This window comes from Atheta coriaria, unplaced genomic scaffold, assembly GCF_025399875.1.
Source record: "Atheta coriaria isolate IRGN ID8LTWV9N9 unplaced genomic scaffold, Caltech_Dcor_3.1 hic_scaffold_7_pilon, whole genome shotgun sequence".
Classification (NCBI taxonomy): domain Eukaryota; kingdom Metazoa; phylum Arthropoda; class Insecta; order Coleoptera; family Staphylinidae; genus Dalotia; species Dalotia coriaria.
Window position 1 is genome coordinate 3,118,480 of NW_027045449.1, and position 15,835 is coordinate 3,134,314.

The 15,835-nt window shown below is 35.4% G+C and overlaps 2 protein-coding genes and 1 long non-coding RNA gene across 5 annotated transcripts; 1 reads left to right on the forward strand and 2 right to left on the reverse strand.

Annotated features, from left to right (window-relative positions):
- Positions 1–6,099: 6,099 nt before the first annotated feature.
- LOC135796276 (uncharacterized) lies at positions 6,100–8,134 on the reverse strand. The gene is made up of 3 exons (XR_010549298.1): positions 7,599–8,134; positions 7,162–7,241; positions 6,100–6,837 (listed from the first exon to the last, which is right to left on the reverse strand). It is a non-coding gene; the product is annotated as an uncharacterized lncRNA (long non-coding RNA).
- Positions 8,135–9,530: 1,396 nt separating this feature from the next.
- Ote (Otefin) lies at positions 9,531–11,138 on the reverse strand. Its single transcript, XM_065308175.1, has 4 exons — positions 10,904–11,138; positions 10,684–10,841; positions 10,341–10,624; positions 9,531–10,232 (listed from the first exon to the last, which is right to left on the reverse strand). The coding sequence occupies exons 2-4, from the start codon at positions 10,839–10,841 to the stop codon at positions 9,658–9,660; spliced, it is 1,017 nt and encodes a 338-aa protein (XP_065164247.1). The 5' UTR covers positions 10,904–11,138; the 3' UTR covers positions 9,531–9,657.
- A 246-nt stretch (positions 11,139–11,384) lies between these two features.
- Mo25 (calcium binding protein Mo25) lies at positions 11,385–15,324 on the forward strand. Of its 3 annotated transcripts, none has more exons than XM_065308171.1 (6): positions 11,385–11,525; positions 11,708–12,100; positions 12,185–12,353; positions 12,413–12,577; positions 12,643–12,747; positions 12,972–15,324. In XM_065308171.1, exons 1-6 carry the CDS (start codon positions 11,392–11,394, stop codon positions 13,152–13,154), a joined length of 1,149 nt encoding a protein of 382 aa, XP_065164243.1. In that variant the 5' UTR covers positions 11,385–11,391; the 3' UTR covers positions 13,155–15,324. The 3 variants fall into 3 exon arrangements, with proteins under 3 accessions (XP_065164243.1, XP_065164244.1, XP_065164245.1); XM_065308172.1 differs by having other exon boundaries at positions 11,392–11,525; positions 11,582–12,100; XM_065308173.1 differs by having other exon boundaries at positions 11,401–12,100.
- Positions 15,325–15,835: the final 511 nt, after the last annotated feature.

The following is a 15,835-nucleotide window of genomic DNA, read 5'->3' on the forward strand; positions in this document are numbered from 1 at the left end:
GGTTGATCATTTTCTGTGTGCTTGACTATCTGCAACCTGCGGCTACCTGTAACATCCGCCGGGAAAAAGGGTGGGGTATTTGACATGTTTGAACCTGTCGAATGCCTACTACCCATTCTCAGTGTATTCTCAGTGTTTGTCTCGCGTTCTTGGAGTGCGGCTGTCTTTTTTCGGTTTAAATTCTGTAATTACTATGTGTTTAATCAATCATAACTCTGCAATATTATGTGATTATATCTACATATTTAATCGTGTTCAATCGGGGATTAATTATTGGTTTATTAGTGTTTGTTTATAACATTTTTTATCGTGTTGATGTGCGAATGGTTTTGTTGTAACATGAGTGTTATTGTGTTTTGCTAACGAGAATGACGAGAATTAATTTTTCCGTTGCGTAATGTGCCGTCGGGTATCTTCCGATTCAAATGGACATATTCTTACACTACGTTCTCGTCACCACATGTTCATGAGCGAACAAATTAACTAGTAAGTTACATTTTAAGTATTGTTGTTCCATGCAGTGAATCTGACTTCATTCGTACCCACTAGTATTGTTATCGCCGGTTTATCCTTGCACATTGGTCACATTCTAGCAAACGTAAACAACGGTTTTCTGGATCGAGTCCGTTCCGTCGGGTGATGCACTTACACATACTAGCGCATACAAACTTTGGCACATTTATTTTTACTTTCCTATTTCGTATCAACTAATATTTACATCCAAACAATTTGATTATTATTATTTCGAAAAACATTGCTAATTTATATACCAAAATAAAAAATAATTATTACCGGTAGAAATGACTCGTGTTCAGGGCACCATATAAAGTAAGCGGTAGAAGTGCCTCGTTTTAGGGAACCGTATAAAGGTAGCGGTAGAAGTGACTCGGTTCAGGGCACTGTATATAGGTAGCGGTAGATGTGATTCGGTTCAGGGCATCGTACGAAGGTAGCGGTAGAAGTGACTCGTGTTCAGGGCACCGTATAAAGGAAGTGGTAGAAGTGACTCGGTTCAGGGCACCGTATATAGGTAGCGGTAGAAGTGACTCGGTTCAGGGCATCGTACGAGGGTAGCGGTAGAAATGACTCGTGTTCAGGGCACCGTATAAAGGTAGCGCTAGAAGTAACTCGGTTCAGGACCTCGTACGAGGGTAGCGGTAGAAGTGACTCATGTTCAGAGCACCGTAGGGGGTGACGGTAGAAGTGACTCGTATTCGGGATACCGTACAAGGGTTGCGTTAGCAGTGAGTCGTATTCATAAAATATAAATTATTTTTGGACCCTTTGGCCCAGAAAATTGAATTATTTTATATTTTTACCTGATAAAGAATTAAGCTTTCATAATCTTCAATTAGTTTGGCGCTAGCGCTATTAATTAAAACGATATTCGTTACCAAAAATACTCAAGAAACATGACGCAGCACCCCATCCCCCTTTGCCAATATTTGTTATTAATTATGCTTTCATCTTTTTGAATTTCCATTTAAGTAGCTAATTTTATATCTTTTATAGTAGTTGACGTAGATTAACAATCATCAATCCGTTCTTTCCTATCTCTTTTAGTTTATGAGATATTGACAATTGAAGAAAAGAAGCTGGGAAAAAGAGGCCGTACCTCCTCATGCATTTTTTTATCATGAATCTTTTTCACCTGTTATTTTTCGGATTTTAATACTTTATCTTACAGTGAATATTTAAATTAGGCGCGATGTTGCGAACACCAATTTACGGAGACAATAAATTATTTTAGTTGTAATGGTAAATTAAATTCCCTAAGCCAATAAATTCTTTTCTTATGTCGAAAAATATTGAAAATAAAAGTAGATTTCGTGTATGTCGGTTATTTCAACATTGTGAAATTTTAGTTTTGTCTTCTTCACAACTACGTGCTTATCAGTACGTTTGTGTATAAACATCTTTTTTTGTTCGACTGACGCGTGATATCGCTGCATACCTGCCTTGTACCTGGCTACGCGCCGCACACACTGCAGTCGTTTCACCGCGTGGTCCGCGAACGTGTCTTTCTAATCGCGTCGCGTTTTGTGATTTTAATTGGATTAATTGTCGTGTATTATTTCGGTCATCCGCAAAATATTCGAAAAGGGCGTGTGTACCTGTTTGGTAAATGATTTGTGGAGCATAGAGTCTCTTTAATTAAGAAATAAGTGTCTGTTAATCTGCGTTCAGTTGATTGTACATATTCCTGGATCTAAAATCTCCTCAGCAATGAACTGGTAGGTGCATACTTAAATATGTTTACGGAAAGTTAAGGCGATTTGACACAAATTGAACATTCTATTTAAAGGATATTAATTTTGCTTTTTAGTGTCAATGTTAGCTGCCGTCGGCCGTCGGTTCGTTTCTGTGTGCACTGATCCCGAAAACGTTTTTAATCGAATTGCTCTCGTTAACATCATTAAATTAAAAACGTTTGTTGTTAATCTAATAAAATTCGGGCAATCTTTCAGTATAAGAAATTTGAATTACATAATTCGGATTTTAAATTTATATTCATTTTTTAATCCAAATTTGGGGACTACTCTTTGCATTATTTATAGATGGCACTAGCATTAATAAAAATTGTAAATAGATGTTTATTTCTATAGCTATCAGCAAGCGCGAGCATTCGACACGAGAATTGTATTTGTTTTGAACACAACTTTCACTTTCTTATCGCATTCGCCGGGAGAATGCAACGCATGAGATCCCCTCACGCCGCATGTTGGCGCAGCTTAGTTTAGTTTTGATCGCAGGTAACGTGCCAAAGCGATTCGCGCACAAGGTCCCGTGCCATCGACGCACTGGCTTTGCGCATCTATTGCATTCTTATCACTAACTGTCGCGTCGTTGCTTGCACAGTTTGCAGCCAGTTTTATGCCGGTATCTGGTTGATCATCAATCGACTATAGTTATGTTATTTACTGTTTGCGCGTTTATTGTCCATAAATGCCGGTTAAGTGTATCTCCCCCATGTTGATTTGATATTCATCATTAGGATCACCCATTGTGCTGGTGTAAGTAACTTTTAGTAAACAGCACAGATTGTTTGCTTTTCTCCGCTGTGTGATTATAATATTACTAAATTGTATTAAATGTTTTTGTTTTAACATATGTTTTCTTTGTTTATTTACAGTATTTGCCGTGCCTTGTAGTCTATGAATTCTGCATTGGTAAGTTTATAATTCAATTATATTTTTCATTTTTATTTCTGCGTTCTACATTAGTTTGTATTTACATTGTTCTGATTTATCGCGTTCCACCGGGTGTTGCAAATATATAAAATAGTCGCGTACTCGGCTGATACATCTAAAAATTAACTGTTTAGTTTTTCCTTTGCGCTTACAAAAGCGCAAGAGTTGTACTTGATGATCCAATTCAGCGGAATTCCGTCTTAACCCTCTCTATAACATTTTGGTCTCGTTTTTTTTAATTCCAATTATGTCGGATTAAAGATTCTAAATCTTTAGAAAATTCTCTATAAGATTGAATACCTTATCAATTCTTGTTTCATCTCACTGATTTTCATTTTTAGGAGAATTTTGAAAATTTGTTTCTTTTTATTTACAGTATATTTCATAGATGGGACTAGCATCAACTGAAAATTGCTTATTTATCAACGTTTGTGTACAAACAACATTTTTGTGTCGCGTTGTCATCTTTTCATATCGCATGCAGTATATTTTAGTTTAGATTTAATCGCATATACCCCACGGAACAAAATTATTTTTAATTTTTACCTGATATAGAATTTTCCAATCTTTCATATTCTTTGATCCGTTAGTCGCTTGCAATTATACTTTAAAAGCGGTAGCAGTGACTCGTATTCAGGGCACCGTACGAGGGTAGCGGTAGAAGTGACTCGTATTCAGGGCACCATACAAGGGGAGCGGTAGAAGCACCACCCCTTTGGCAATTTGTTCTTATGAATTAAAATTTCATTTCTCAGATTTCCGTTAAAACTGTCCTATCTTATAGAGAATAGTCCGTAGATTAAGACGCTGCGATCAGATCCTAAATATCTCTTTTAGTTTACGAGATATTCGCGATTGAAAAACATGGGCAAAAATTGAGTAATGTCACTTTTTAGCACTTTTAGTCGCGTTTTTCGACCTTTTACTATTGGAAATATACTTATTTTATATTTTTATCTGATAGAAAATTTTCCAATCTTTCATAATCAGCAATTCGTTGGTTGCTATCTCTTTTAGTTTAAGAGATATGAATTTTTGAAAATCGTCGAAAACAAGTATCAAGCACCCCCTCTTGGCAATATTTTCTTAAGACTTAAAATTTTGTCTCTCAGATTTCCCTTTTAACAATCCTATCTGATAGAGATTGGTCCGTAGATTAAGACGCTGCGATCAGATCTTATTTATCTCTCTTAGTTTACCAGATATTCGCAATTGAATAAAATGGGTAAAAATTGCATAATGTCACTTTTTAGCACTTTTAGTCGCACTTTTCGACCTTTTACTGTAGGAAATATAATTATTTTATATTTTTGTCTGATAGAGAATTTTCCAATCTTTCATAATCAACAATTCGTTGGTAGCTATCTCTTTTAGTTTAAGAGATATGAATTTTTGAAAATCGTCGAAAAAAAGTATCAAGCACCCCCCCTTGGCAATTTTTTCTTAAGACTTAAAATTTCATCTCTCAGATTTCCCTTTTAACTATCCTATCTGATAGGGATTGGTCCGTAGATTAAGACGCTGCGATCAGATCTTATTTATCTCTTTTAGTTTACGAGATATTCGCGATTGAATAAAATGGGCAAAAATTGCAAAATGTCACTTTTTAGCACTTTTAGTCGCGTTTTTCGACCTTTTACTGTAGGAAATATAATTATTTTATATTTTTATCTAATAGAAAATTTCCCAATCTTTCATAATCAACAATTCGTTGGTAGCTATCTCTTTTAGTTTAAGAGATATGAATTTTTGAAAATCGTCGAAAAAAATTCCGTAACGCGAGTTATAATGATAGTTGTGTGTATACGCACTTGTACTCGTTGCGCTAGGAATTGTAGTTTTTTTATTATAACACGCGAACGCGGTCTTAAACTGAGCTCACAATAATTTTCCTAGATGCGGAATTTAATTTTTTATTTCCCTGTATCGAAATTTATTGCGAGAAAATTCCGTAACGCGAGTTATAATGATAGTTGTGTGTATACGCATTTGTACGCGTTGCGCTAGGAACTGTAGTTTTCTTGTTATAACTCGCGAACGCGGTTTCAAACTTAGTTCGGAATAATTTTCCCACATGCGGAATTTAATTCTTTATTTTTCTGTATCGAAATTTATTGCGAGAAAATTCCGTAACGCGAGTTATAATGATAGTTGTGTGTATACGCACTTGTACTTGTTGCGCTAGGAATTGTAGTTTTTTTTATTATAACACGCGAACGCGGTCTTACTTAGCTCTCAATAATTTTCTTATATATATATATATATATTATAAATTAATATGGATTAAACAGCGAAGAAAATAAAATCTAATCTATTTCGTGTATGTCGGTTATTTTAACATTGTGAAATTTTAGTTTGGTATTCCACTACGTTTTATAAACAACTTTTTTGTTCGACTGACGCGTATTATCGCGACGTACCTGCCTTGTACCTGGCAACGCGCAGCGCACACGGCAGTCGTTACACCGCGTGATCGGCAATCGTGTCTCTCTAATCGCCACGCGTTTTGAGGTTTTAATTGGATTAATCGACGTGTATTCTTTCGGCCATCAGCAAAATATTCGGGACGGACATGTGCGGCTGTTTTGTTTAATGATTTGTCGCGGTTAGAGTGTTCTTAACTCAAAAATAAGTATTTGTTAATCCCTGCGCGAGTTTTTAGTTGGTAGAATATATTACAGGATATAGAATTTCCTCATCAATGCAAAGGTACGTGTGTAATAAATTTTTATCCCGCAAACTTAAGGCGGTGTAACTAAAATTGATTATTCCATTTGAGGGATATTAATTTTGCTTGTATTATCTTGCAAATTACAAACACGTGGTTCCATTCCTATCAGAATTATTAGTCCCGTTTCCGAAAATAACATGCATGATTTAATTATTACAAAGACAGTTTTAAAAATTATCTGTGGAGTATTAAAATGACAATATTTATGTGGTCGACCGCGCTCACTTTGCCGTCGGCCGTCGGCTCGGTCATCCTTTCGCTGAACACGTGAATGTTTTTAATCGAATTGCACTTGTTAGCAGCATTAAATTAAGAAGTCTCTTGTTGACGTAATAAAATCTTGTACGGTGAATAGTTCTTCGTTTTCGTAGTCTCCGTATATCTTAATATTTACAAAAAATTACCTTGTTATTTTTATCGTATTTAACGACAGTAATGCCACTCGCCGTCGCTTGTCGTCTGTTGATTTAGATGTTTTCCACCGGATATTCTATCAATTTATGATGATGCTTCACCCGTCGGTTTAATTAATTAATAAATATATATTCACAATATATTAAAATGTAATTGTTATCTTTTCTAGCACCTTTTTGCTTAATTTCCCGATCATTTTCGGGTGAAATCTTTTAATTTATATTAAAATAATGTTGTTTCCATATAAATTTCCCGTGTCATGATGTTAATATTGATTATTTTTGTAGTTTCGAAAATTTTCTTTTTGTAACACCCCGTATATTAGTTTTCCTAAACGCACATAGAAGATTGTCTTTATTTGTCAGTTTTGAATGTTCATTGTTTTGAACTTGGTATTTTCTTTCTGGTACACCCTGTATATTCGTTTTCTTTTGTGTCCGTGAAAATTTTGCTTCAACTGTTGTTTTTAGGATTTTCTTCTTTGCACTTTGAATTTTCTTTCTAAAACACCCTGTATATTAGTTTCCTCTGATCGTCTAGTGAAAAGGAGCGACGTTAGTAGTGTTAGTGATAGTTTTTTGTTTGCACTGTAAATATTTCCTTTTGTAACACCCTGTATATTTGTTTTCATTTTTAATCACATAGAAAGTAGGCTATTTGCTAATTTCATTATCCCGGTAGAACTTTACAAAGTAGTACTTGTTTGCATGTGCGCGGCTAAGCAGGTCGTAAGTCCTGTTTCAATATGGCGACATGTATTTTGTTGACTTGTAAAATCTAAACTTGTATTCTATTATTAATAAAGAAATAGTAAGATATATTTACTTCTTTGATTTGTGCGTTCCCCTTCTATCACTACAGGCACAGGTCTCTAAGAGAGTTCCCTCTCTCAGAGGATGATCCCACTATAAAAATTGTTAAGGTACTAAACTTGTATTATATTATATTACATTGTGTTTATTAATAAAGAAATGTTAAGAAATAGTATGTCTTATGCGTTGAATGTACCCCTTCTATCATTTCAGGTACAGGTCTCTAAGAGAGTTCCCTCTCTCAGGGGATGATCCCCACTATTAAAATTGTTAAGGTATCTTGTGTGATTTGTGTACTCCTTCTTTCATTTCAGGAACAGGTCAGAACTGGTAAGAATATTTTTAAGTGTCACCTCTCTTGAGACGACTTAAAACTTAGAAATATTTTTACAAGACCTTATAAGGATTGTCCTTAGAAGGAGTTCCCCCTCTCTGGGGGTGATCCCCCACCTTAAAAATTGTTGATATGCCTGATAATTCCGGGGATGAAGCGCAGAGACATCGGAGCTGTAGGATGGGCCGGGAGCAATGGACGAACCGAAGCAGTGGGCGATCGACCAGAGCGCCGGAGGCGCTCTGGGAGATCGACGGTAGACTGTCTTATAACGACACGTGCCAAAAAATTTAAAAATTCCGTCACCCCTATTCTCTCTTTCTTCTATCTCCTCCCTCTTCTCTACTCTGTTCTCTTCCTTCTGTCTCTACTCTTCTTCTCTGCTACTCCTTGTTCTACTTCTATTTCTCTGTTCCCGCTCCTCCAACTTGCTTTCATATTTCTCATATTGCCTTCACTTGTATTTCAATTTCTCATATATTTCGTTGCAATTCATATATGCAACCCAAATTACACCTGATATTTTCATATTTGAGAAAAATGCCTTCTATACCTGAGACTTGATCCGTGTCTGCTAGCATGCCAGCAGGTGCACGTCTCCACTCGACCACCGAGTGTTTTTATCATTAATATTTGATTCTTCTATTTATGTTTCTACTTTTATCATGTTTTTAAAAACAACAACACAATTTAAGCAACAGTTAGGTGTCTTATACCCGCTGCTCACACATAAGACTTATATGCCATATTATTTAAAACTGTAAACGACAAAGAGGATACCACGAAGAAATATGAATGAGATTATAATTTTACATTGTGTTTTATTGACAACATTTAACAATACCTATGTACATTTTTTAAATAGTATACATCGACGTTATCAAATCCCGCAGCAGACTTGCCTTAAAATACGCGCAGCTCCAACATTTTAGATATTGCAAGTTCCATGGTTTGGACACTCAGAACCTTCGTCCCTGGACACCAGCGTTGCCTACTTGCACGAGTTAAATATAAATACAACACATTCTTATGTGCGAAAAGATAACCGATAGCTAACGTACACACGCGCACCAAGGTAAACCGAAAATAAATCCACGATTGATGGCGTGCCATCACACTTGTAAAACCCCAGTCACGCCCGATTATAGTAAATGCGTTCGTTTTTTTAACAAATATAAGACAATTGATTTAATTATGATTTGAAGAAACAGGACTAGTCGCAATGAACACGCGCGATTTACACGACAGCAGAAATGGAACTGCATGTGCACCGAACTGCAAACAGCCAACGGCGACAACACGAGGTCACTATCAGTATTGCGCGATACGTTCGCTGAACGCGACAAAAAAAATTGTTTACATACAAGCATGGCGCGTATATATCTAAACTATGAATGCATAGCAGCGCCAGTGTTGGTACTACTAGCACACTCGGCGAAATTTCTACGGATCCAAACTAGACATCATTAAACACAAGGCCCATTTTTAACTCATATTTTTCGGATATTAAGAAAAATAATGAAATTGGAGATTGATTTGAAAGCAGTACCCGATACTTGAGAATTTCAGAATACGATTCAATCGATTAACCAACTCTTCTTCTATAATCTGAAGAAAAACAAAATTAAAATCGTGCCAGGGAAACGCAAGATACAGAGTCTCCTACCACAACTTTTGAAAAATGACCAAATTTATTTCACTGATCATCATTGCTGGAATTGGAGATCAATTTAAGGGCACTTCCTAACTCTTGAGGACAACCGAATTCATTCCATACAAATAAAGAATTCTTCCTTTCTCAATATTCACTAGTTGACTAGTTAACGCTGCCGAACACATCCGCCAAATAACGCAAGGAATCTGTAACAAATTGTAACTTACCCTTTGAAAATCTCAACTATTGATAAAATAATTAACAAGAACGTACAAAGTTTGACAATTCAAAATAACAAGACATTAGCAAACTTGACCACTTTTCCGTTTGAAATACTGGCAAAAATATGTGCAACAACTTATTCCAACAAAAAATATAGTAAACAACAAGTTAATTAATGCTAGTGCTTCCAAAATGTATTCTGAACATAACTCTGCATACAATATTTCAAACTTACAATAAAAAATCCACGCAATATCAAGAGTTCAACATAGAAAACGTATGCTAAATTTGCTTAACCTTCAGAGAGAATCTTGAGGTTCATATTTGCTTGTTTTGCCCATTATTGCGCCAATGTTGGAGCCACTATGCATACCGTAATACAAAGCAGCCAGCACGACAAAGAATAAGGCAACAACGGCGATTAAAATGAATGAAATATTTGAACTTTTGTTAGGCTCGTTATCAGCGGGACCAGTATAAGCTGGTTTTGAAAATTCGCGCGCTTTCGGCCTGCTTGTGCTTGCATAGTTACTGCGTGAATACAGTGTGGAATTAGTATCTTCATAATTTCCGTCCGACAATCCATTTCTCGGCGACATTTGCGAAAGACGGCGTGTAAAATTACTGAGGAATGGAGTAACTTCATCATTAATTTCATGAGATTGAGCCGCTTCTGTAAAGTAATCCTTTCTAGTGCCTAAACTTAGCCTTGATCGAATATTCTCCAATTTTTCAGATACATCAATTGGTTTTGAATATGTTGTGTAACGCGATGAAGAAGATGTTGTAGTTCTTGAAGTAAGAATTTCTTGAGGTTTGAGAATTGGAGGTAGATTTTCCTTGATGGGAGATGCTTTTTTCTTCAAAGGCACTTCTTCAAGTGAAATAAAACATTGTTAGTTTCAGTAAAAGGAACAATTTTGAAGAAAAAAACGTGAAAAATGTTTAATAGTTTTTGTTTCAAGTGAATAAATTTCTGTACCTGTTTCATAGCTCTCCTTGTATTCATCAACAAACTCAGGCTCTGAATCAGAGTTGGTTTCTGGGGTGTCAACAACAATTTTTGCAGACTTTCTGCTGACAGATTTCTTCTCTTTCTGAACAGGTGCTGGAGGCACCATGTCCTTTACTTCATCTACAATAATTGAAGCTTTCGATTGCTGCATTGGAGGTACAGCCATGGTAATCCTCCTGTTTTTATCTTTCTTTGAAATCTTTACATCTCCTGAATCACTCTCTTCATCACTTGAGAATTTACCCAATGATCTATAAGAATTACAATAAAATATGAATCAATATTATAAAATACGATGCAATACTTTTACCTTCTCTCTGATGAACTTTTTCCCTTGGACTCCATAAGAAGTTTTAACTTCTTAGCCATTAGATTTCTGGTGGTGCCAGTTATAGGCATGACTGGAAATCCATATTCCACCAATTTTGTCCTCAGTTCATCATCAGTGAGTGAATTTACATCAACCATCTAAAAAATAATTTTCAATCATGTTGAACTAAGAAAAAGATATTCATGCAAATGTTACTTACGTTGTTACCGTTGAGACCGATCGATTATCACTCTAACACTATAACTTCAACAAGACACGAAATAAAACGTCGACAACGCTTCAGGTTGCATTAAAGCGAGGTTGGATTTGGGCGCGCTACAATTCAACCTTGAGTTTGCAAGACGCCGGACAACGAAATGTAACGGCCGCAACGCGCAGCAAGTGACGTCATGCTTAAGGCTAGCAACACACTGCTAGTACATCGTACATTGCTTCACAGCGCCACCTATGATTCCCAATTACAAAACCTACAAATAAAGTTACAAATATAGTTAGTATGACAATAATCAAATAATATATTTATTTTAAAAAATGAAATACCAAATTACGTTTTTTTATGTAGCAATAGATTGACAATTAAGATAAAGGAACAAGTGCTTTAGTTGAAATTATGTTCACGATCGGAATTGCACCCGAACATGCGCGAGTGTTTAATTTTGACAGTGTAACTTTACGAACGTTTTTGACATGACATTAGTTCGTTTGCGATTTGATAGTCACACGGTTACACACAATCGCACGCATTGCTGTCAAGTGTATTCATGGCAGATAATCTGTTTAGGAAGAAATTACAGACTAATTGTCGATTGTGATATGTTACGGTAATAAGAAGCGACGCTCACTTACACAGAGTATTAACACGTTAATTTGTTTTAAGTAAACGTAGTGCAGTTGAGTTTGCCTGATACTTTTTCCACACACAACACACACACTGTGTCACACAGTTGACATCAAAGTCTCAGTTGCAATCCTCTCATCCAGTTATTATTAAATATTGCACCAGAAATATGCCGCTATTCGGGAAATCGCAGAAGAGTCCGGCGGACGTGGTCAAGGCGCTGAAGGAATCGGTCAACTCGTTGGAGAAGGGCGACAAGAAGGCTGAAAAAGCCCAGGAGGATGTCAGCAAGAACCTGGTGCTCATCAAGAACATGCTGTATGGGACGTCCGACGCCGAGCCACAGACTGATATTATAGTTGCACAACTTGCTCAAGAACTGTACAATAGTAATCTACTGTTGCTACTCATCCAGAATTTAAATCGCATTGACTTTGAGGGCAAGAAGGATGTGGCACAGGTTTTTAACAACATATTACGCCGTCAAATAGGCACGCGGTCACCGACTGTGGAGTACATTTGCACCAAACCTGAGATTTTATTCACACTGATGACTGGGTATGTAATACATCCATTTTTTCATCAATATTTCAATGTCCTACATATTTTTTCAACCATAATAATGAAATAATTTATTTGTAGTTATGAACACCAGGAGATTGCATTAAACTGTGGCACGATGTTACGAGAATGCGCCAGATACGAAGCGTTGGCCAAAATAATGTTACATTCTGAGGACTTTTACAACTTCTTTACTTATGTTGAAGTTTCCACGTTCGATATTGCATCCGATGCATTTTCAACATTTAAGGTAAAAATCTTTACCAAGAAACAAGCGTAATTCTAGTAATTTTCAAATGTTTCTTGCAGGAATTATTAACACGACACAAAATGCTATGCGCGGACTTCTTGGAAACGAATTACGATAAGGTGTTCACACATTATCAGCGTCTGCTGAATTCGGAAAACTATGTCACCCGTCGCCAGAGCTTGAAATTGCTCGGGGAATTATTATTGGACCGACATAATTTTACCGTGAGTAATACAAATTATTAATAATCTCTATCAGATTGTAAACTACTGTTTGATTTTTTTCGTAGGTAATGACAAAATACATTTCTAATCCTGATAATTTGAAACTGATGATGAACATGCTAAAGGAGCGATCTCGGAATATTCAATTCGAAGCTTTCCATGTATTCAAGGTAAACGACGCACTAAATGTTTATATCGCATTCGCTTATCTCCAATCATCATATTTCTCATTGTGGCTTGTAAGGCGACGCGCGATCAATACTTAAAGTGATAAAACGCAATAAACTTTAATCCGGCCATATTGTGTTTCAATCGCATTTGTTTGCTTTAATTTATAACATTCGTATGTTAATGAACAACTTGCTGGTGCTAATGAGAACTTAAAATGTTACAGGTGTTCGTCGCGAATCCCAACAAACCGAAGCCAATATTAGACATTTTATTACGTAATCAAGATAAACTGGTAGAGTTCTTAATGAAGTTCCACACGGACCGAGCGGACGACGAACAATTTAACGACGAAAAAGCATATCTGATTAGGCAGATCAAAGAATTGCGGCCTGTAACTGGACATTAGTAACTATACATTAATGTACTTTACATATTATAACACATAATTATTATAATTATTATAAAGAGGAGCGTGGAAGCGAAGCGCTAGTGCTAATTGAGGAGTTATAGTGAAATGATTTAAGAAAACCGCAGAACACAAACAATAGAAACGTACGTTATAAATATTTGTTGCTAACTTTGTCATACAATTAATGTGTTTCTTATGCAATAGTTTGCACAACTATATTAAATTATTTATTCAAAAACTATTTAAGCGTGCGCCTGACGAATTTAAGGTATTTTATCTGTATTGTTTCTCTGCCGCTACGCCCGAGATATCCCAAGAAACAAAAAAGCTTATTGGTGACAAGGTGTACACATGTAAGACGTCGATACGAATATTGATTAAATTAACATAACGCTGTAGTCGTAAGATGATTGATATTGAATTCTGTAACACGTTGCTAAGCTGTTGCCGGAGTTCTGGCCAAATACTGCGAGTCGTCCACGATATATACGGTTTTGTTGATATAAAAAGAAAATTAGTTGGAACTAAGACCATGCACTCCGCCGTTCTAGAATAACACTACGTTTACAAGAAACAGATAGCCTGGTATAAAAATATTATTAATGTTAACTAACTATTGCAATTATGTAACTACCATGTCACTGCATGAGCAAAGTGATTACGTGTTTTCTGCGCTATTCATTAATCAACGTGCTACAATTCACTATTAATATTATTGTAGTCGGTTGCGCAATTAAATTATTAATCAATAATGTAGAGAGCACGTACGCCGTCTAAAACTGTATTATGTAAAATCACTTTGCTCGTGAGTTTGCGATACACACAAGTGATAAAATAAAGTTAGTGATGCTGGAATGCATTCTCCAAAAAAAGATATGATGATGTGTATTCCAGAAATAATATTCATACTGAGTGTTTCAATAATATTTTATATTTGTATGAAGACAAAGATGCGCGGATGGTATTTTCTAAAAACTAAAATCGAATGAAACCATACAATTAAAAATGAGCGGATTGAGGTGCAGATGATGACAGTAATGTTATAGAAACTTGCGCTTAACATTCAGATGGTAGCAGTTTAATCGTTAATTAATGTTTAGTGTATAATGTCGTCTTTGGTTCCAAGCGATCGTTTAAAGTTTCCATTAAATCATATTTAGTTTAGTTTAGAAAAATTTCCGTATTACCCACCGACACATAAGTTATTTATATAAAACAAAGCAAAAATAATTTGATATAGAAAATAATCAATTCTAAGATAATCCAATCAATATTGAGATAATGTTCACGGTCACATTGAGAGAACAAGGGAGATCCTAAGCTAAATAAACAATTAAAATAAGTTATACCGAAGTGCTTGTGGTTAAGTTGAGGATTGAAGGTACGGAAATTAATAAATACTAGCGTATTCTAACGATTAACATTGCTGCATCGAGATGATGCCCCGCCAATAAGGGTTATTAAACAGGAGGAATAAATTACAAAAACGTAAATGTAAGGATGTAAACAAATACGAGATGAAGCGAACGAATCAGCTATAGTTTTCTATCTATATTGAAAGTTATGATAAAATGTTTTTTGTATTAAAACGCCAAGGATTGTTTGTAATACGAAACGAGAAGATACGAAACTCTAAAATCTAGCACACCACACGCAAATACATAACATGTACATGTTGAAAAAGGAACAAATACTATATAACAATACACAAATAAATAGCTGAATTGCGAACATAATAAACCGAAAACCATAATTCTTAAATGAATGAAGACAGAAATGCGAAACAATAATTAATATAATATGAACGATGTGTGTAACAATTGGATATTCTAGGAAGTGATAATTTTTCTTCCATGTTCTCGCATTGATTCGGTTCAAGTGCGGCCTGTTTGATGAAATTGTAGTTTATGATTAGGTTGATTAAGTTTTGCGTTGTATTTAATGTTATTTTGGCCGACATATAGCGATTTTAAGTTTGATTTGTATTAATTAGGTAGATTCATAAGCTTTATGTCATAACTATAGTCTGATACTATTGATAGTTATAGTATATTATTTGCTCTTTTGTTTTTATCTATTGAATATTCTATTTAATCAGAAAATATTGTATATTTATTGTTTATCATTTACCAAAACTTACACAGAAAATAAATATATTAAAATGCGACTTCAAGGCAATTTTTCATTACATAGATAAATAATTATTTCCCTGCATAACATCCGAAATAAGAATTTAATTCGATATATCAAGAGAAATTTGGTTATAAAAGTGAAATATGGTATGAAATGGCGAATCAAATCATAGAAATTAACTGAATGGATCAACAAACCCCGTTGTTTATTATTAGAAGAACGCTTAGACACATATTTATTGAAAACATGCATAAATTTAGTGGTTACTTACAGTTTTGCAGGCTGTTTCAGTCCAAGACGATGCAAACCAACCGAAATCATTTCTGTTGCTAACCTCACTTGTTCTACGCGCCATTGTTCGTTCGTTGCCCAATGAAAGTTAACCTCACTTTACTTTACTAGATGATTTGGTTAACAAAATTCAAACGTGTTTGCACTTGAAGATTACAATATACAATAAGAAAAATATCAGAAGAATGTTCTGTTTATCTATGTTTGTTATTCGTACAAATCCGAGTCACCCTGAGCCTTAGCGTCGCGAATAG